General features: G+C 53.1%; 1 protein-coding gene across 1 annotated transcript in view; it reads right to left on the bottom strand.

The window, feature by feature from the left end:
- The window catches only part of LOC114204059 (voltage-dependent N-type calcium channel subunit alpha-1B-like), a 44,810-nt gene extending 27,249 nt beyond the window's left edge, over positions 1 to 17,561 (bottom strand). Inside the window, 11 exon segments of the mRNA XM_088022869.1 lie at positions 862 to 1,006; positions 3,222 to 3,313; positions 4,652 to 4,717; positions 5,118 to 5,234; positions 14,625 to 14,708; positions 15,124 to 15,234; positions 15,539 to 15,703; positions 15,977 to 16,178; positions 16,965 to 16,995; positions 16,998 to 17,033; positions 17,516 to 17,561. Coding sequence (XP_087878995.1) covers positions 862 to 1,006; positions 3,222 to 3,313; positions 4,652 to 4,717; positions 5,118 to 5,234; positions 14,625 to 14,708; positions 15,124 to 15,234; positions 15,539 to 15,703; positions 15,977 to 16,178; positions 16,965 to 16,995; positions 16,998 to 17,033; positions 17,516 to 17,561 — 1,095 coding nt within the window.
- Positions 17,562 to 22,240: the final 4,679 nt, after the last annotated feature.

Here is a 22,240-nt window from a genome sequence, read left to right as displayed (position 1 = left end):
CCAATCACTTGTTGGTGGGCACTTTGGTTGCTTTTACCTCCTGGCCATTGTGAATAATGCTGCTATGAACATATGTGTACAAATATTTATTCAAGTCCCTGTCTTCAATTCTGGCATATGCCCAGAAGTGGAGTTGCTGGATTATACTGCCATTCTAGTTTCAGTTTACTGAGGAGCTACCATACTGTCTTCCACAGCTGCTGCACCTCGTCACATTCTCACTGGCCGGAACGAGCGCCTGTTTCTCCAGCACCCCAGCAAACGGCAGGTGCGGCTTTCTTTCTCTTTTTCTCTCATGCCTGTGCTTACTCATCAGTCATGTTGGCTCTGTCTTTAAAGTGCAGCTCAACCCCCTTCATCCTCACCCTTCTCTAGGCACTGTCACCTCCAGCCACCTCCTGACCACTGTTCAGCCTCTCCTGACCAGAGGCCAGAGCAAGGTTTTAAAGTATCAACCAGATTGTGTCATGCCCCTGCTCAAAGTTTCCCAGAGGTGTCTGCTCACTTGGACCTAGTCCACTTACCACCCCAACAACCAGTTTCCTGAGGCTCATCTGCCCCAGGCACACCAGCTGGAGTGCTGCTTCTTTGTAACTCATCACCATGGCAGAGGCTAAAGACTAAAGGACAGTTGTCCCGTGGAAACTTAAAACCCTTTCTGAGAAGGAAAGGCAAGGCCCACAGGAGCTCATGACAGAGTGGGTCCTTTTAGAGGTCATCATCTCTGGGGAAACAGGACCATCAACACAGAATCCGCTTGTAATGTGACATTAATCAGTATCAGGGATCAGTGAGAGATGTAGGGGGGCCCTGGGATGGATTGAGACAGGTGGACACATGGGCACAGTGACTAGGACTTACCAGAAAGGAGCAAAGGAAGATGAAGGAGACGAAGTAGAAGTAGGCAAAGTCGCTCCCACACTCACTGGCATTGGTGTGCTCTTCACAGGCCTGGTTGTTGAGACAAGACAGCATGATCTCATGCCAGGCCTCCCCAGTGGCACCCCTGAGAAGAAGGGCAGAGCCATGAGACCCACAAAGGAAGGCCCAGGCCAGCCTGAGAAGAAACCTCAGAAGAGCTGGCTCAAGTGCATACCCTCCCTGGGCTCCCTCCCACAGAGAACCCACTCATATGTAAGGTCTAGGTAAGAGATGCCTGCTTCTTAAAAAGAATCCTCTGGCATTAGGTTTTCAAACTGATCATTAACTCGGAAAGAACTAGTTACTGACAACAAGGAACTGCACCAAAAGTCAGCACTATGGTGAGCGCCCCTTCATGGACCTCTGGCACCTCGAAGCCAACACAGCCCTTCCTGGCCTCCCTCACCCAGCATGTGCCATCCCAGCCTTCCCTGATTCAAGAAATGGGGGCTCCATCCCGTTTCTTAGGCCAAATATACTGCAGGCATCCCTGCCTCCATTCCTTCTCACCAGCTTCATCAGCTCATCTACCTTCAAAAACCAGCTAGACTCTTACCACTTCTCAGCACCCTGGGCTAAGCAACAACCACCTCCCCTGAGCTGCTGCAATAGCTTCCTCACGGATCTTCCTGCTCTGCCCCACCCAACGGCCAAGTGGGTCCACTACACACAGGTGAGATCAGGTCACTTTTCCTCTCAATGACCCCTCACTTACTGCAAAAGCCAACATTCACACAACTGCCCACAGCTCTGTGAAACTCGCAGCCTGCTCTTTCCCCGTGGTCTCTGCTCAGTCCACTCCAGCCACACCAGCGTCTGCTCTTTCCTGAACACACCAAGAACAGCCCCACCAGCCTGAGTGGCCACCCTGGAGGACCTTTTTCATGGACTTTTGTCCCTGGGTGTGTGGCCAGCACGAGGGCCAGATGTGCACTAGACTAGCAGGCAGACCAGAGGCCTGGGCCCCCCCCCGACACTGGGTGTGCCTGCATGGCCAGCTCTCGGCACAAGTGGAGCCCACTTCCCATTAACAATGGCTAGGAGTAGGGCGCTTTTCCTGCAGGGCAGCTGTCCAATGCCAGGCCTGACTGATACTGGTGCTCACACGTGACACAGAGACCAGGGAGGAAAAGAGATCTTTGAGAACAAAGACTTAAAACTGAGGCTGGTTTCATAGGCCTGCCTCAACTCTTGCAGCACGAGGCAGGACGTTAATTAATGACGAGATGAAATGAACGTAATAGCTAAAGTCCAGAGAAATGATGTCATTTGGAGAAAGTGTAGGCCTAAGGATACTTGTCTATCTGATTTAAAAAACAAGAGTCAGACAACTCTCTCCAGGCAGCTTAGCTAAGCAGATCGGTCTGATCTCCCTCCATAAAAAGAAGAACCTCCACGGGCCCTGGAATGCATCTACCTGGGATTCACCGCGCTGGGCATCTCCCAGCACAGGCCTTACAGCATCCTGGTGCATCTGCATGAACAAACACGCGTGTGGGCACCTCAGGCAGGGTTTTATGTCAGCGCCCCTCCTCCACAAGTCCCTGCGAAGCGCTCCTTTCTTCCCTCCTAGGGTCATGTGCTGGGCTTGCCTTAACGAAGGGGACACGGAGGCAGTGAGACACATTCACCCCCTCCCCACAGCCCCCAAGCCAGGATGGGCCACAGAGAGTGTGTCACGTCTCGGAACAGAAGCTGACATGCAGCCCTGTCGAGCACACAGACAGGTGCTTGAGCCAGAAACAAGCTACTCTGCCTGCCTTGGAGCCTGGAGCCTAGGGAATTGCAGTCCTCTGAGCCATGGGGCACTGGAGGCACTCACTCTGGCCAGTTGAGTTCCTTGGGTCCCTGAGGAGCACACTCTGTGTCCCCCTGCCCTGCCCCCGCCCCCACCCCCGATCCCACAGACCCTGCATTCAACAAGGTGAGCAGATGCAAAGCCTATGGCCAGCACACCAAAAAAGGCCCTGCTGGACACCTTCTGTCCTCCCAGACCCTTGGCTGCAGCTTCACCAGAGGCCTTCTGGCCACCCCCAGGGATCTGAGCTGAGGTGGTCAAGGCCAGCCTCACCTGGGGCTCTCAGGTTGACCTCCCTCATGGACTTCCCTTCCATCTGTCCCAAGACCCAGGAACCCTTAGGGAAGGAAGGAGGAAGAGGGGAGAAGAAGCTGGGAAGGCCCACTGAGGGGAAGCCAGCACTGGCTGGGGTCGGAGGGGGTGGCCCTCTGGGTCAGCACACGCCCTGTCCCTCCTGAACGGAGGAGCCTCTGAGCCTGCGCTGACTCCCCAAACAACACACCTGAACAGCAGCATCAAGGCTTACAAAAACGTCCTGAAGTTGTTGTGCCGGTTGATGCTGGTGTCATCATCCAGGGCAATATTTCCAAAAACCTGAAATGAGAAAGAAGGTTTCAGGCTGGTACTGTTGGGCCCTCAGGAGCTGTGGCCAGGCAGAAGAGGATATGTGCACGTGAGGACCCACAGGGCACAGGACGCTGCCCTTAGCCACCACCACTGCTGCAGGGGCTGGAGAGGCCAGCACTTCCAGCCAAACACGTCACTGCCCGCCCCCCCCCCCAGCTCCTCATGTCTACACCTGCAAGTCTGCATGCCGAGTAAAAATGCCACCTGGAGCTAAGTTTACATGGGCTGCGCTATATATAAGACAGGAAGCATTTGAAATTTCACCCTGTCATCAATGACTCCCAAGCAGTAATTTTATTGGTAATAGCTATGAGGTCAATTTGAAAGTTTCTTTCTAAATTTCTGTGCAAATATCACAATGGGCTTTTTATCCATTTTAATTGATTTATTTTTAGGGTTAGGAATGCAAACAAGTCAGTAACTGTACTTGGCTTAAAATCTGGAATCTGGCTGAAAAATTTATGAACTATCACATATTCACCAAAAACAAAGATCAGTGACCCTTCTGGTCTTATAAATTCCAAAACCAAAGCAGCCACAAATATATATAGATTTTTAAATAGCATCAGATCTCAGCAAATTTTAAAGAGAACCTTTTCAATCCCTGAAGTAGAGTTTAAAAATCACTTTTCAGCTAATCTTTAAGACAATGGCTTCTCCCACTATAATTTAACATTTAGATCCATCTCCCATCCTACTGTTGAAAAGTGGCCAGATGCCAAAGATTTAAAACTGGAACACTGCTTTTTCTTTTAAATGTTTTTCCAAGTAGCTGACAAAGGGTTCTTTGGCAAAATAAAGGCAATCTAACTTATCCAAGCTGAACTTGACAGTACAGTGATCTGGTGTGATCCTGTTGACTTTTTTCTTCTGTAATATATAACTTCCTGTAAAGGATCAGGTCAACTCTCTGGACTAACAGAATGACCAGCTGGTGCTTTGCAGGCCACTCAGCACCAGGCAGATGTGCTCAAAAGCTCCACCACCGAATCAAACATGCCCATCAACACCCTAACAGCCCAATGGGGTTCCACTCAGGAGCACAGCAGAGCATTTTCCTACAGACGGTGGAGCTACGCCTCACTAGTGGACTCTGGGTGACAGGCCCAAACCCGTGGTGCCCAGCCTCCGTGTCCTTATCGGTAGAACAGCCTTTCCGAGAATTAATTTCTTAAAGTGCTTCAAACATGGAAATGTTCCCCAAGTGCCAATCTGTCATTGATACCATTTGATGACCATGATCAGTGCCCTTTTGGCCCAGGGCACAGGGCCCCTTCTGCTCCCTGTCCCATCAGGCGCACCCACCTGCATGCCGATGATGGTGTAGATGAAGAACAGCATGGTGATGAGCGGACACATGTAGGGCAGGGCCTGTGGAGACATACAGAGGACAGGGCGGCTCCAGGGAGGGCTGCCCAGCTACATTGCTCAGGCCTCGTCTACAGAGTGGATGGTGGCCGGGTCTCTGGGGCCACCCAGACCCCAGTGACCGTAAATCCACCCCCACTGACCATGAAGCCCCTCCACCAAGAGACCACCTCAGTTCCTTCGTCTATAATCAGTCATAGAACCCACCTCAGAGTCAGTGAGCATTACCAAGATGCTCTCTGGATCACTTAAAATGTCTTTGTAAACCACAACAGGATAACGGGTGCCAACAAGGAGCCTCCACGAGGAGGGTCTGCTCTGGTGGCAAGGAGGAGCTGGTGGCCACAGCACTGTGCATCACACAGGGGAGGGTCAGGACACGAGGGCCGTGCCTGGGCTTCACCTTGAAGGACTGGACGAAGGTCCACAGCAGGATGCGGATGGTGTAGCCTTGGCGCAGCAGCTTGATGAGCCGGGCAGCACGGAAGAGGTGGAGAAAGCTGGGGTTGATGAAATTGTTCTGTAGGGAAGAGAGGCTGTTCTCTAACCTGTGGAGACCAGCCTCCTGCAACTTCAGGTACTGCTCCCCACCCACCTCTCCCTGGTGTGCTGTGGTCCCGAAGAAAAGTGCATACAAAGAGAGATAAAACAAAACGTCACTGCTCTACGGTATAAGCAGCAATCGGCCACCAGAAAACCTTCCAAAAGTAAAGCTTGTCATTGCAAATCACTTCTCATGCAGCAAATCAAAGAAACCCCTCCGCTTTAGGCTCCCCTGCACCCAACAGGGAGGGAGAGAGAGAAAAATTCTCAGAAGCAGCTCCTTGCTGCCAGGTGGAGCCAGGAGACGAACTGTGGATGGGCCTCTAACACTAACCGCCTCTTGCAAGACACAGCCAAGCGATCCAAGTGCCGGGCAGGGCTCCTTCTTCACCGAGAGCCTCTGAAGGGCCCTTCGCTTCTCCATACGGCTAGCAAAGCCCCTGCTATCTGGGACCTGGCAGAGGGGCAAACATCTCTTCTGGGGCTGCTCCTGGTGCCTGCAGACAAGTCAACATAGGAAGGGTAAGTGTTGGCGATCCTGCTGCCCACACCACGGAAGCCACTTATGAAATCCGCAAATGGTCTCAACTCCAGAGATCCCAGGGTATCTAGCACTGCTCCCTCATCCAGGAGGTTCAAAATCAAGCAAAAAAGAAGCAATAAACTCTGGACTCCACAGATTACCTGGGAGGGAGGCTACCACCCTGGCCCAGGGGCGCCTTGAGTTATTGGCACATCCCTTTCTGGGAGCACGGCTCTGGACGGTTTCCACGACGTGGGGGTGCTTGTGGCCCTGGGCAGTCTCCCACCCTCTGTCTGCTTGGAGACCAGGTGCCCGCACGCAGCCTGACAGCAGCTTCCTGCCACTTTGGTGTTTTAACATATGCAAGCAGCTCAGGCCTAGACACATCGCATCGCCAGATTCAGTGGTCAGATGGAGAAAAGAACACGACGTGTTGAATGAGAGCAGCAGTAGGAGAGCACGTGCAGGAGGCATGGGGAGCCTGGGGAGAGCTGGCCGCCCTCCCTCCAGGGCTGCCCATCTGCTCTAGGCTGGGCTGAGGCCTTTGGTGGAGAGGCAGGTCTCACTCTTACTTCTAAGGACAGTGGCCCCAACCCAGCCCTTGTCTGCCTCTTCAGTTCCCACCGGGGTGGCTGGAGACTAGACTGTCTCTACTGGAGGGCTAGATGTCGGAGCTATGGGGTGGGAGGTCTGGCAGTCACAAGGAGGTGCTGACTGTGGTCCAGATCAGCAAGAAGGCAGGAGTGGACCTTGAGGTGTGACCCTGGAGGGCACACAGTTTGCCTAGAGCTCCCTCACCTGCTTGTGCTGGGGAAAGAGAATCTCAGTGGTACAGGATGGCCAAGAGACATCCACCCCTGCCCCGTGGGCCCCAGGTTCTCAAATGAGCCAGTCACTTTGGGAGGATGGGCACAGAGATGGAAGGGAGACTTTGTCTACAGTGCTGGGAAATACTTTGTACAAGACAATAAAGCAGAGGAACGGGAGGGAGCTTCCAAGGGCCCGGCCTCTAAAGCACCTGCTCACTTGGGTCTGGAGGGGCCGAGACTGTGATAACACAGTTATCATTTGCCCAGCCCAAAGCGCTCTGCTCAGGCCACTGGCACAGACGAGAAGATTTCCTGGAGATATTGGGGAAAATCGAGGCTCTGGGTGAGAAAGAAGGGACGGAAGACAAGGCAGGGGAAGGCACTGTCCATCCACATGGTGCATGAACGCAAAGCTCAACAAGTCACCTGCTACGTTTTGTTGAGACTCGAGTTCTCACCCCTCCTCCCAGATGTCTTTTCTCGGGGCTCCAGTGGGCATTCGGGAGAGGGGTGGGGGTGGCAACAGACAGCCAGCCCTAGAGAGCCATGAGGACAGATGGTGACAGCAGCCACAGATACTCCGAGCACAGTGTGGCAGGCAGAGCACTCCGTGGCTGTGCCCAGGGCGGGAGCTGCCAGGCAACGCCATGCGAGCGCATGCAGGAGAGCAGGGGGCAGCAAGCACACGGCAGCCTCCCACGGCTATGCATAGTCGCCTCTGGCCTCGGCCAACCCCTTGGAGATGGACATAGCTTGCCCCATCCTCCCAGAGTCCGTGGTTTCTGTCACACCAGAGAGCACCTACTACTTCCCCCACTAATTCAAAGCCACACCCTTCCTTATTGCCATCTGCCTCTGAATCAGGAAAGGTCTAGAGCACCCCAAAGATGCATCATCGCACCTCTCAATGTGGTAGCTGATTCACCTTGAGGGTACACTGGTCCCTGGTTCCTTTGAGCCCCTTGCTTCCTCATCCACAAGATGGAGACATTAGGACATTGTGCCCAGACGGTGAGGAGTCCGAGATTTAAGGGATTTAAAGGTACGCCGGGCATTGTGAAACATGGCCCCCACAAAGGGGATCAACAGGCCTCAGACCTGGATCGGCATCTCCTGCATCCAAGTACATCACTGTTTCCAGTCAGGGTCAAGCAAAGTGACCTGTGCACATCTGCTGGGGGCCACAGTCTATGCTGCAACAAACTGCTCTCCTAATCAGCTTTGTTCTCATGGGACGATGATGAAGAAAAGCAAAGCTCTGTATACCCCAACATGCGCAGCATGTCAGGTGATGATGTGTGCTCTGGAGGATGAGGAAGGGCACGGGGGGAGGGGGGTGCTCTTCCCAAGTGGACGGGAAAAGGCCACGAAAAGGCCTGAGTGAGTCGAAAATTTCTGTGGCGTCAAATGGCATTTTCTCACAACTCAAGATCTTCTGCTACACTTGTGAAACACTTTATCATTAATGTTCATTTTGTAACAGGAATCTCAAATATTTGCTACTTTATGTGAATTTCCAATGATGCCTGAGTGCAAGAGCCCTGAGCTTCACTGTCTCTGGGGGCAGACCCTCTTCCCACTCCATCAGGCCTTACACCACCCTTTTTTGAATCATGAAGACAAAATCTCCAATCCCCTCCAGCCCTGAGACCCAGAGAGTGTTCCCTATGGAAGGGCATGTCCAGGGAGAATGTTACAGGAGACATCGTCAGAGGCCACCGGGGAGAACCAGCCTTGTATGTTGGTACGGTGGGGAAGGGAGCAGAAGGAAGACGGTGCAGGAGAAACCATGGACTCTGCAGGATCAGGTCCAAACTCATGTCCTACAAAAATCTCCCCAATTCTGAGCCCGATCCCGACAAGAAACACTGGGCACTTGGCCGCTTCACTCAGAAGACCCTACACCTCCTCTCTAGACCCAAGGCCAGCTCCTGAATCCAGTGGCTCCTGGGAGGGCCTTCAGAAGCCCCTGCTGAGCCCAGGAGCCGAGAAGAAGAGGCCAGAGGCGATGGGTGTACTGCCAGACTCTGACCACACCCCTCAGGAAGGCAGTGGTGAGGGGCCCCAGGAAATGGAAGGAAGAACAGGAGGAGAGCAAGCAAAGCAAGGAGTTTTAAGAACTGTTGAAAGTCATGAAATCAACCGTTTCCTATATGTGACGTTTTCATGGATGGATATTTGCGTATTATTTACAAATTGGGATGTTTGAGCAGCAGGTGCGCAACATACAGATGGAGACATGGTTTTCGCGTTGTCTGTTGGTTGGATGGCGTGAGTCAGCAGGTAGGTTAAAGTAAATCAAGAACAAAAACAGAAAACAAAAGAGAAAATGAGTCATCAACACAAGCAAAAACTCAAACTTTGAATACCTCACTGGAAAATTTGAGGATTTTAGTAAACTTTGCATATTTGGCTTAAAATGCACCAAATCAAAACATATTTTTGAAATCTGTAGGTTATGCAGACAGGGTGGCATTCATTTGCATTCCTGTTTGTAATACAAATCCAAAGATGACTCACAGACACTTATTTTTTTATTTCCAGGCAAAGAAATCAATGTCAGTTTTATGCTTGCTTGGGAATGCTGTCTACGTGACCCTCGTTAAGACTATTACTCTATTTTGATTAAGTTGGTGGTGGGAACTGACACTCATCTTTTTGCCTAAGGAAAAAAAAGTACATCACAAAGTAACATCTGAAGTGACTACAAATGAACAAAAATAAAGACACCACTAATCCACATGACGACTTCCTTTCATCTTTTCCCCTCTCGGCAGAACTGGGTGAAGGACTGAGCTCCGAGAGCACCAGCGGCCAGGGCACAGCAGAGCTTCCAAGCCAAGTGGCTCCTCAGCCCTCCCACCGGCCCTGCTAGGCATCGGGGGCCGATGGCAGCGGCCATGGAGGGCTTATTTGAGGCAAGGTCTGATACAACCACAAGCCCCCTTGGCCTTGCGCGTCCAACAGCTGAGGGACAGACACTGGGCTGCTCCAGCCACCTGCGCTACAGAAGGTCTCTGCCTTGCGTGTGGGCCTCTCTGGAGGTGGAGGTTTCCCTGCAAGACAGCTGGGCGTCGTGCTCTCTGCCTGTCTGGCCACCCCCACCCTTGATGCCTGCTCATCAGTCTGCCCTCTTGGGCGAGGAGGCACACACATGAGGAAACCCCCAGAGCTGTGCCCTTGCAGACAGGAGCACAATGTCTGGATCCCTTTATCCAGGGAACAAAGATGCCTGTGTCCAAGGACGGGGCCCGTAAGGATCAGCAGCCAGCTTGCTCCTCCCAGAAACCACACTGGTACGAACTATTTCTGGATGAGAAGCACTTGGGCAATGCCACAATGCCAATGGTTGGTGTGACAGAACATCCTTGGTTTTTGTGTGAAAATGGCAGCTCAGAACTTTCCCCGCATTATTTGGATTACTAATTTTTTAAAACCATAAAACATACCACATACACAAAAGAATATGTATAAATATGTGTACGGATGCACATTTTCAAAGAAATATCATAAAATGTCCATATATTCATCACCCAGCTTAAAGAAAACAGAATGTTACCATTACTTTTGAAGCCCGTCCTGTCTCCCTTTCTCCTCCCCAGATGTAGTAGCTACCTTTAATTCTTGTTAATAATTGTTTTTCTTTACTGTCTTATGACAAACTCTTAAAATGCGTTATACTTGACTTTTCTTAGCCTTTTCAATGGGACGCTACCGTATGCAGCCTTCGCGGACTTGGGCAAACTTGTGCTGACGGCAAGCAAACTCTGCTTCTGAAAAGCATCCCTCTTGATGTGGAGACCACCACCCTCCAGTGCGTGTGGCACTTTACTACGTTCACGTCCCCTAACAATCAGTGCGTTCCGCTGCTACTGTGAACAAGGTAGCCACGACCCTCTGTGTGAAAGTGTCTCCAGGTCACCTGCCCAGACACCCTCTGGCTTATGTGTCTAAGTCGCTGTAGGCATGCATATGTCCAGCTTTCCAGGGACTGCCACACTCTTCCGAAAAGGTTGTCCAACGAACACCCTCAGCAGTAGCGTGGAGGTTCTGGCTGTCCCACTTGCTAACCATTGCCATGGCTGGAACTCCTGTTTGACGTTTGACAAACCAGAGGGTGTGAAATGGCATCTCAGTGTCATTTCACTTTACATTTCTTTAATTTCAAATAAGGGTGAGCAGCTTTTCCTATGCTAATTGGTCATTTCTGTTTCTTATTCTTTTAGTAAAATGCCCAATTATGCCTTCAGTTCATTTTTCCATTCGGTTGCTTTTGTTTTTCTTAATGATTCACAGAAGAACCTTGCACATTCTGCACACTAACCTTTGCTAATGGTTTGGATAACCTCTCTGCCCTCCGGCCACGCCTTTGTCACTAAATGTTGGTGCATCATAGAACTCAGTAGCTCATTCTTTTCTCTCCTTTATTGATCTCATTCAGTCTCATGGATCTGATATCATCTCATATGCTCATGGTTCCCAATCCTATGACACTGGCATGAATCTCTTCTCCAAACTCCAGGCCCATCTGTCCAAAGGCCTGTTGGATGATTCCTTCAGGGAGGCCAACAGGCAACTCAAATCTAACATGTACAAACTGCATCCAGTCCACATGTACAAACAGTCCACAACAAACCTGTTCCACCCACAGTCTTTCCCATTTCAATTAATGATAATCCACGTTCCCAAGTGCTCAGACTTTGATGCCATTCTTGCTCAACTTTTAGAGACATGTGGTCCATCTGCAGCTCTACTGGAAACTACATCCGGAATGACGGTCTCTCACCTTAGACCCTCTGCCGGGCTCCCTGCTGTGGCATTCAGTGGCACTCATATCCTCACAGGCCCAATACTCAATTGTCAGCATCCACATCTTTTTTTCCTGAGAATTTTCCCAGGCCAGGACATGAGAATTAACATTCTCTGGCCCCCTCTCCCCAGCAGCCTTCAAGTAGTAGCTAACAGCACTTGCTGAAAAATACCCCCGTCACCCCGCCCCTTGCTGGGATAATGGGGGCTCAGGGCTCCCAGTGAGGACCCACAGCAGTACCTGGCTTCATAGGACCATGTACTGGCTGCCCCCCTCCCTGGCCCACTTCCTTGTTCCCCTAGTATTCCAGGGATCACCTCCCAAATCAATGACTTGCATTGAACTCCTGTCTTGGGGTCTGCTTCTGGGATAACCCAACTAAGCCCTAACTTGCCTAGCTGCTTCTGCCTGTGCCCTGCACTCTATTCTCAGCCAGAGGTTTGGTCTGAAAAGCCAGATGATGTCACTCCTCTTCCTACCTCACTCAAAATAGAGGGCACAGTCTCATGACAGGTGGCCCAGTGCCCCAGGCCTTGCACCTTTGCTGCACCTGTCTTCCTGAGCTCACTCCTACCCCAGCATATCATGGGATGATCACTAAAGCCAGGAGGAAAAACTCAAGCCTGTTACATGAAGCGGTTGTCTCAATACATTGGTGTCACTAGAACCCCACACAGAGACGAGCTGGAAGACAGTGGTGAGGCAGAGTTCTAGGTGGCGAACCTGAGCAGCCATGGCGCGGATGGAGAAAGAAGTTCTCCATCACCAATCCAATCCTGTGGTATGGATTACAGGACCTTACGCAAGAGCTAAAGCTTGGCCAGGGCTCCGGAGAGAACAAAGGTTAGGGAAAGGCATCCAGATGGGCCTAGGGAATGGATGCGACATGCAGGTCCTTGTATTACACATCAGTGTCCACCACAGAGCATCCACAGCTGTAGGGGCACTAAAAACCAGGCCTTGAGATGGTTTACCCAACAGATGACAGCCAGCCTCTATTCTCACCAGCCCCAGTGTTCACAGAGTAGATCCATGAATAGAGTGACCATGATGGCTGAGATGAAGGCCGTGCCTGAGCCCATGGCTGGGCTGATCCAGCCATGACCACTACTAAACACCCAGCCCACTATGAGAAGTCAACGAGGCCTCTACAATGCACCATGCTTTAGGCTGTCAGCCAGCCCCTTGGTGGTAATTTGCTTCCATGAGAATCCTTTCACCTGGAAATGGCAGTGATGTGTCTCTACTGGGATCACTCATACTCTGGGTGTGGGTTTGTCTTTGCCCATGGAATACCCTGGCCCACACCAGTACCAGGGATTTACCTATATTGGATTCCACATAACATCGACTCCAAACTGAGCAAGCAGAAGCAGGTACAAAAGGAGCAGGTGACTCGGGATCCACAGGCATATAATATTCAACATCATTCAGGAGGTGGAAACCTCATAAAACACTGAAAAAGCCTCTTAAAGACACAGATTAAATGCTGGCTTGGTGATGTACCTCCCAGGGTTGGGATATTGTCCTTCAAGATGAACTGACAAACAAGAGATGGTACTGGGTGTCCAACTGTCTCACAGATCCAGAAAGCAAGGGGTGGAAGTAGGGGTGGCCCCTCTCCCTACCCTCCAGCAACCCAGGTCAGACTTTGTTCTCATCATCTCCATAAGTTTAGGTTTGGCAAATCTAGAGGTCCTGGCTCAAGGGGTAGGGAAGGCTTCCACTGTGGATCACCAAAGTCATGGTGGGCCCCTGTCACTTGTGCTCCTCATGCCGTAAGATCAGCAGGCAGAGCAGAGTGTCCAGGCTGGCCAGGGTACTGGATGCTGGGAATGGAGAAGGGCAGAGCTACCATTACATAGGGTAGGAAGAAGTCTATCTGGAAGTCAGGGGGTTCACTAGGGCCTTTCTAGTGCTCTATGACCAGTCTTAATTGCGACTGGACCACTATGGCAGCCAGAACCACACAAGGGTGTGACAAGCAGGGACTTGGGCTTCATAGGGTGACAGTGTGGGCTGCCTCATCCCGTCCAGCAACTAGAGCGGCAGAAGGCCGGCCACCAGTCAGGGGACCCCAAAAGGGGTTAGGAAGAATAAGTTAATGAACATCAACTTAACCCAGACTAGCTCTAGCTGGTTACCAACCCTCTTCTCCCACACATCGTGACCAGCATCATCCTGAAGAAGGAGGGAAGTGAACCCAGTGTGAGACGTGGGCAGAGCTGAGTGGGGCCAGGGTAACAGCAGACACTCGTGCACTCCAGTGCGGTCCTGTTACCAAGGAGTCTGATATTCCTTCCTCCCCAGTGGTGCCAGAGCCTGCTTTGCCTGCACGTGGGGTGCACTCAGAAGGGCTGGAGGTATTTGACAACTGCAGCCCCCAGGTGCAGCCCTTAGCTGTGGACTAATCCGTACAGAGGCATGAGCTCTGCAGCTCTGAGGGGTGACCACCCTGTCTCCAAGCCTCCGTTGGGGATGACCCAGATGCACCCCGGCACTTGGCTCCAGATCCATTTCTGATCCCCCTTCTCTTAGCTGTCCATTTCCCCAAACTTCCCTCTCATGGTCTTGCCCGGGAGTGCTTCCTAAGAAATGACTTGTACAAGAACCCCACCCTAAGTGTCTGCTCCTGGAGAAGTCACCTTAGGACTGAGATGAGATTTTTTGCCATTTAATGCTGACATAATGCATTGTACTCAAAGAATATTGCTTTATGATTCAGATTCCTTGAAATTTGTCGAGACAATTTCATATTTTAGCACTTGGTCAGTTTTTACATATAATCTGTGTATGTTTGATATGAATGAGATCTCATTTTATTTACACACACACACGTAAAACAAACCTAATATTCTAAATTCTTGTTGGTTTTAGTTCATGTACTTTGGTGCCAAGTTGTTAGATTTGTCAGACACACACAGATTTAAAAGATTCTTGTCTTCCTGGTCAGTTGTTACAATGAAGCTCCCAGGTGACTCTCAGACCACCAGCCTAGAAGACCTTTTGGAAACCACTGTCTTATCCAAGAAAAAGCATTTCCCAAGACAATACCCAATCCCCAACTCCACCTCTGGAGAGGAGCCTCCTTCTTTCCAGGGGCTCCTGGGGAACGCTGGCAAGAGAGAAGGGGCTAACACTCAGGACCTGGAGGCGCACTGAGGAGCACTGCCTGGAAGGAAACCATTCTGGGGCCCTGCAGGAAGGACAGGAAACACTACATACCGCAATCTCTGTTACTAAAATATCAGTAACACTTCCCAACACAGTGACAAAGTCAAAGACATTCCAGGCATCTCTGAAATAGTTCTGGAGAGAAAAAAGAGCAGTTACTGCTAGAGGCTGGTAAGGGCTCTGCCAGGCAAGGAGTTGCAGGAAGTACCCCTAATCAAGAAAGGAGCAAAGGGACAGATGGGCCACCCAGGGGGGACACCACAGCTGAGTAAGCAAACACCTGTGGGTCTGGGCAGGTGCAGAACTGAGAGCTGTGTGTCCAAAGAGGAGGAGGCTGGCCCCGCCTGTCTCCAGGAACTGGGCTGGGGCAGAGCTCAGGCAGCTCAGGGTATTGGAGCAGCCCCTTTCTCAGGAGCCCCTGCAATGTCACATTTGCTCTGGGGGCTTGGCAATTCCCAGCTCTAAGCTACAAGTCCCTGAAGATCCCCCCTACAGAGAGGGAGCCAGAATGCAGACCACCAAAAGGCCAAGAGGGAGCCAAGGCACCTACCAGCACCCCAAAAGCGATGATCTTCAGCACGCATTCCATGGAGAACATGGATGTGAACACAATGTTCAGGCATTTCAACATTAGCTCATATTCATATGGTGCGTCACAGAACTGCACGGGGAATAAGTGCCATTGGCTGCAGGTTCGGCTGCCCCAAGACACCCCAGCCTTGACCTCCTGCCAGAGCAGAGAGAACTGCACACCTGCCCAGGGTAGGGATACCCGTCCCTGCTCTCCCCGTTTCCTCCCAGGACACTCTCACCATCTCAGCCCACAGAGAACCCAGGGCACTGGGCTTCTGTAGGCATCCCATGCTGACGAGGACGTGATCAGCTGCAACGATGGTTCTCCCTCTCTCTCTCTCTCTCTCACACCCCAGCTGGCACCCACTGTCCCCCGTGCTGGGCCAACATACCTTCGTCATTAGCACCACTGTGTTGAGGGCGATCATGGCCATGATGAAGTACTCGAAGGGAGGCGAGACCACAAATGTCCATGTCTTGTACTGGAATGACTGCTTGTCCTGGGGCATGTACCGTGTCAGGGGCTTGGTGCTGATGGCGAAGTCGATGCAAGCCCTCTGCCCAGGGACAAAGGAGCACTGAGAACATGGTGGGGTTGGGTGGAACCCCACACTGCAGCACCCACTGCACCCCACACCTGTCTCTTCCGTCCTCACAGGCAGCCCTGACCAGCCACACTCGGTCTCTCCCTGTCCCTGTGCTGGCCACCAGCTATGCGGTGATGAGCGAGTCCCATGCGGAAGGGAACTCCAGTGGTTCTGCCCATCAGGGGAGCCCAGCAGAGCATCCAATGCACACATGCACATGGGGCAGAAGAGGGAGCCACCCACCTCCTTCTTCTCCAGGCTGCATTCAGACATCACCTTGTCCCCCTGCTCCTGGAAGGTGATGATGATCAAGGCCACAAAGATGTTGACGAAGAAGAAGGGGAAGACCAGGAAGTAGACCACGTAGAAGATGGACAGCTCCATGCGGTACCCAGGGCTTGGGCCCTGCTCCTCATAGGTGGCGTCCACAGAGTGTTTCAGGACCCTGCACCAAGGGCAAACACCAAGTGTCAGGGGGACCCCTGAGGACAGAGCCATGGGAACGTCAAGACCTGTATCACAGGTGAGGCTTGCATATCTGAGCCCAGAGATGGTAAGAGGAAGGGGATGCTCAACACTGCGGACCCTAGGCCGCTCCCCAGGACCGCAGTCTCCTGAGGTAGACTACCTTCCCTATAGGGCTTGTACTCAGGGCTGTTGGAGGGCCATCAAGGGAGGTCTCCAGGGACCAGAGGTCCTAACCCCAGGACAGGTGGAGGCCCAGGAGTTCTGCCCTGCCCTGCTTACTCCTGGCTCACACCTGCTCATGCCCAGCTCACCAGTTCATAGCCAGCTTCACCTGCCTTTAGAAAGCCCTGGGCTCCTGGCGCAGCACTGATCCTACCTTCTGAGCAGTGGTCCTCCCAGCCCCAAAGGAAGTCCCCAGGCATCCAGTGAGACACTGAATACATACATCCCTCTGTCTACCCTGAACTGAGGCCAGAAGGGTAGCACAGGGAGACACCAAATAGACCCATCCTCCCTCTGGCCTTCAGCCACTCAAAAACCATTTTCAGGAGATCACTATGCTGTGTACTTTGTCTTAATCTCGTCCTCTTTCCAGGTTGCCCACTCCTAGAAGGCAGAGTCATGTCTTACCAGGTGGGTGCAAGAGCCTATGGTGTATTTGCTGGAAGACTAGAACACAAACGGATGCAGAGTTTGAGACTCCCTGCCCAAGCTGCCCCTCTGCTCTAGCGTGATCTGACACAATGAGCCAGTGAGCACTCACATGGGCCACCCTTCTCCTGTGGACACTGTGACAGTGTCAGCAGAGCCCAGAGCGCCCGTAACCCGTACCCTAACCCCTAACCCGTACCCTAACCCCTAACCCATTCCCTAACCCGTATCCTAACCCTAACCCATACCCTAACCCTAACCCGTACCTTAACCTGTACCCGTACCCTAACCCATACCCTAACCTGTACCCTTACCCCGAACCCCTAACTCTAACTCTACGCCCTAACCGTAGGCCGTAACCCTAACCCTGGCCCTACCCTAGGCCCTAATCCTAACCTTAACCCTAGGCCCTACACCCTAACCCCTACGCTCTAACCCCTAGGCCTTAACCCCAACCTTAGGTTGGCTCCGGAGTGCTTTGTTCCCTAGGGCTCGCTCCAGAGCAATACCAGAGGACTCACCTTCCACCCAGAAAGAAAGCCCGCCGTTTGGAACTCCGGAAAGGATTCACAGCAGGAGAACGCGGCATGCCCATCCCAGAGAACCCACACTTTCAGCGGTCCCCTGGCCAAAAAGAAGAGCAAGACACTCACGCTGACTCACGCCCTTGACCCCCACCGCCGGGAACCTCGACGCAGCGCTGGCACATCAGGCCTCCCGTGTCCCTATGTCCTAACACTCAGTCTAGGTTGGCTTCTGAGGGGTCAGTCCCCAGAACCTGGCTACAAATCCCCACAGATTCGGAACACCCGAGCAGTGTCGAGGGACTCAGGCTGCCACCCAGAAAGTAAACGCACCATTTGCACTCCTGAAAGCATTCAGAGCAGGAGGACTCTGAATGTCCATCCCAAGGAATGCACAAATTTTGCGCCCTCTAGCGGCAAACCCTGAGCCTGACATTCAACCTCACCCAGGCCCTCAAAACAAACCCCAGGGAAGCAGGCCACAGTGCTGGTACGTCGGGCCTGCCGTGCCCCTAGGCCCTAACCCTATCCCTCGCTGGCTTCTGAGGGCTCTGGCCCCAGAGGCCTGGCTCTAAAGCCACAGGGATTGGGGGCACCTGAGCAATACCGGAGGATTCAGCCTGTCTCCCAGAAGCAAACCGCACCATTGGGAACCTGCGGCAAAGGTTTCCGAGTAGAACTCTGCATGCCCATCCCAGCAAAATGCCACTTTCAATGGCCCCCTGCCCGCAAACCCTGAGCCTCACTCTCACCCTGACCCACACCCCCCACTCAGATCCCCCGTCCCCCAAGCTTGCCCCAGCGTGGGCAGATCAGGGCTGAAATGACCCTAGGCCATAAGCCTATCCCTAGGTTGGCTTCTTAGCTTCTGTCCCCAGAAGCCTGACTCCAAAGCCCCAGGGATGGCAATACCTGAGCAACACCAGAGGACTCAGCTTCCCAAAAAGAATTCAAAAACACTACTTGCAACTCCGGAGAGCGTTCAGAATACGACAACTCTGAATGCCCATCCCAGCCAATTCACAAATTTGGCGCCCTCTGGTGGCCAACCCTGAGCCTGACACTCAACCTAACCCACGGCCTCAACTCTGACCCTGGAAAGGTCATCACAGCGCCAGCACATCAGGCCTGTCACGCTCCTAAGCCCTAAGCCTAACCCAAAGCTGGCTTCTGAGCGCTCTGTCCCCAGAGCCTGGCTCCAAAACCCCAGGGATTTGGGACACCTGACCAGTACCGGAGGACTCTGCCAGCCACTAAAAAGGAAAATGTGCCATTGGGAACTCCAGTAAGCATTCAGAGCAGAATTGTGCCGGTCCATCCCAACAAACCCCAAGTTCAACGTGCCCAGGCGGCAATCCCTGAGCCTGACACTCCCCCCGACCCACGGCCTCAACTCAGACTGTGGGAAGCTCATCACAGCACCAGCACATCAGGCCTGTCATGCCCATAAGCCCTAAGCCTAACCCTAAGTTGGTTGCGAGCGGTCTGTCTCCAGGGCCTGGCTCCAAAGCCCCAAGGATTCGGGACACCAGAGCAGTATCAAGGGACTCAGGCTGCCACCTGGAAGGAAACCGCAACACTGGGAACTCTGGAAAGCATTCAGAGAAGGAGAACTTGAATGCCCATCCCAAAGAATCTACACTTTCTGCGCCCCCTGTCGGCAAACCATGAGCCTGACACTCAACCTGACCCCCGCCCTCAAGAAAAAATGCCCATCCCAAGCTCGCCACATACCCGCAGACCAGGAGTGCCGTGTACCTGGGCCCTAACCCTAACCCTCGCTTGGCTTCGGAGAGCTCTTTCCCTAGGACCCTGGCTCCATGCCCCAGGGATTTGGGCCACCTGAGCAATACCAGAGGACTCAGCCTGACACCACAAAGCAAAATGCACCATTTGGCACTTTTGAAAGCACTGGGAGCAGGAGAACTCTGCCTGCCGTGCCCCTAGGCCCTAACCCCAACCCTAGGTTGGCTCCTGAGTGCTTTGTTCCCTAGGGCTCGCTCCAGAGCAAGACCAGAGGACTCAGCTTGCCACCCAGAAAGAAACCCCACCGTTTGGAACTCGGGAAAGGATTCACAGCAGGAGAACGCTGCATGCCCATCCCAGCGCACCCACCCTTTCAGTGGTCCCCCAGCGGAAAGGAAAAGCAAGACACTCACGCTGACCCACGCCTTCAACCCTCACCCCCAGGAACCTCGACGCAGCGCTGGCAGGTCAGGTCTCCCGTGCCCCTATGTCCTAACCCTCACCCTCGGTTGGCTTGTGAGGGGTCAGTCCCCAGAGCCTGGCTCCAAAGCCCCCCAGATTCGGGACACCCGAGCAATATCGAGCGACTCAGGCTGCCACCCAGAAGGAAAATGCGCCATTTGGTACTCGGGAAAGCATTCAGAGCAGGAGAACTCTGAATGCCCATCCCAAGGAACACACAAATTTTGCGCCCTCTAGTGGCCAACCCTGAGCCTGACACTCAACCTAACCCACGCCCTCAAGACAAACCCCGGGGAAGCAGGCCACAGTGCTGACACGTTGGGCCTGCCGTGCCCCTAAGCCCTCAGCCTATCCCTCGCAGGCTTCTGAGGGCTCTGGCCCCAGAGGCCTGCTCTAAAGCCACAGGGATCGGGGGCACCTGAGCAATACCGGAGGATTCAGCCTGTCTCCCAGAAGGAAACCACACCATTGGGAACTCGGGGCAAAGCTTTCCGAGTAGGAGAACTCTGGGTGCACATCCCAGCGAAATGCCACATTCAACAGCCCCCTGCCCACAAACCCTGAGACTGACATTCACCCTGACCCACACCCCCCACTCAGACCCCCCACCCCCCAAAGCTTGCCCCAGCGTGGGCAGATCAGGGCTGAAACGACCCTAGGCCATAAGCCTATCCCTAGGTTGGCTTCTGAGCTTCTGTCCCCAGAAGCCTGGCTCCAAAGCCCCAGGGATGGCAATAAATGAGCAACACCAGAGGACTCGGCTTGCCAAAAAGAATTCAAACACACTACTTGCAACTCCCGAGAGGGTTCAGAACACAACTCTGAATGCCCATCCCAGCCAACGCACAAATTTGGCGCCCTCTGGCGGCCAACCCTGAGCCTGACACAACCTGACCCACGCCCTCAAGACACACCCCCCAGAGCAGGTTACAGTGCCTGCACGTCAGCCCTGCCGTGCCCCTAGGCCCTAACCGTCACCCTAGAGGCCTCTAAGGGTCTGTCCCCAGGGGCTTGACTCCAAAGCCCTACGGATTTGGGACACCTGACCATTACCAGAGGACTCAGCCTGCCACTAAAACGGAAAACGTGCCATTGGGAACTCCAGTAAGCATTCAGAACAGGAGATCTGTGCTGGTCCATCCCAACGAAACCCAAGTTCAACGTGCCCATGCCACAATCCCTGAGCCTCACACTCCCCCCGACCCACGGCCTCAACTCAGACTGTGGGAAGCTCATCACAGCGCTGGCACATCAGGCCTGTCATGCCCCTCAGCCCTAAGCCTAACCCTAGGTTGGCTTCTGAGCGGTCTTTCTCCAGGGCCTGGCTCCAAAGCACAAAGGATTCGGGACACACGAGCAGTATCAAGGGACTCAGGCTGCCACCCAGAAGGAAACCGCACCACTGGGATCTCCGGAAAGCATTCAGAGCAGGAGAACTCTGAATGCCCATCCCAGCAAAACTACACTTTCTTCGCCCCCTGGCGGCAAACCCTGAGCCTGACACTCAACCTGACCCCCACCTGCAAGACAAACCGCCCATCCCAAGCCCGCCATAGTTCCCGCAGACCAGGAGTGCCGTGCACCTGGGCCCTAACCCTAACCCTCGCTTGGCTTCGAAGAGCTCTCTCCCTAGGTCCCTGGCTCCATGCCCCAGGGATTTTGGCCACCTGAGCAATACCAGAGGACTCAGCCTGACACCACAAAGCAAAATGCGTTATTTGGCACTTCCGAAAGCACTGAGAGCAGGAGACCTCAGCAAGCTCATCCCAGTCATAACCCACATCTATTGGTCCCCTGGCAGCAGACCCTGACCCTGTCACTCATCCTGAACAACGCCATCAACACAGACCTCTGGGAAGCTCTCCCCAGTGTGGACATGTAGGGTTCGCCCTGACTCTAGGCCCTATAAGCATAGGTTGGTTTCTTAGGGTTGTGTCCCCAGAGGCCTGGCTCCTAAACACTATAGATGGGGACATCTGAGCAATACAAGAGGACACAGCCAGCCACCCTGAAGGAAACCACGCCAATTGGAACCCCAGAAAGCATTCGCAGCAGGAGATGTTTGCATGCCAATTCCAGCGAACCTCAACATTCAGAGGACACCCGGCCACCAACCCTGAGCTTGACACTCACCCTGACTCATGCCTTCAACTCAGACCCCAGCTCGCCACAGTGCTGGCACATCGACTGCCTTGCCCCTACGGCCTAACCCTAATCCTAGGTTGGCTTCTGAGGTTTCTTTCCCCAGAGACCTGGCTCCAAAGCCTCAGGGATTCGGGACAGCAGTGCAATACGAGAGGACTCAACCTGCCACCCAGATGGAAAACACACTATTTGGAACTCGAGAAAGCATTCAGAGTAGGAAAACTCTGCATGCCCATCCCAGCGCACTCCTACTTTCAGTGGCTGCAAACCCTGACCTTAACCTCACTGTGACCCACGTGGTCAACTCATGCCCTGGGAAGCATTCCACGGCGCAAGCCGATTGGGCCTGCTACACCCGTAGGCCCTAACCCTTACTCAGGGTTTGCTTCTGTGGGCTCTGTCTCCAGAGGCCTGGCAATAAAGCCCCAGGGATTGATGACACATGGGAAATACCAAAGAACTCAGCCTGCCACCCAGAAGGAAACTGTGCCATTTGGAAACCTGGAACGCA

This window comes from Eumetopias jubatus, unplaced genomic scaffold (genome assembly GCF_037043125.1).
Source record: "Eumetopias jubatus isolate StellerSeaLion01/CBP00866 unplaced genomic scaffold, mEumJub1_p1.0 scaffold_4, whole genome shotgun sequence".
Lineage (NCBI taxonomy): Eukaryota > Metazoa > Chordata > Mammalia > Carnivora > Otariidae > Eumetopias > Eumetopias jubatus.
Note: the sequence above shows the minus strand (reverse complement) of the source record. Positions and strands in the feature narration are given on the sequence as shown.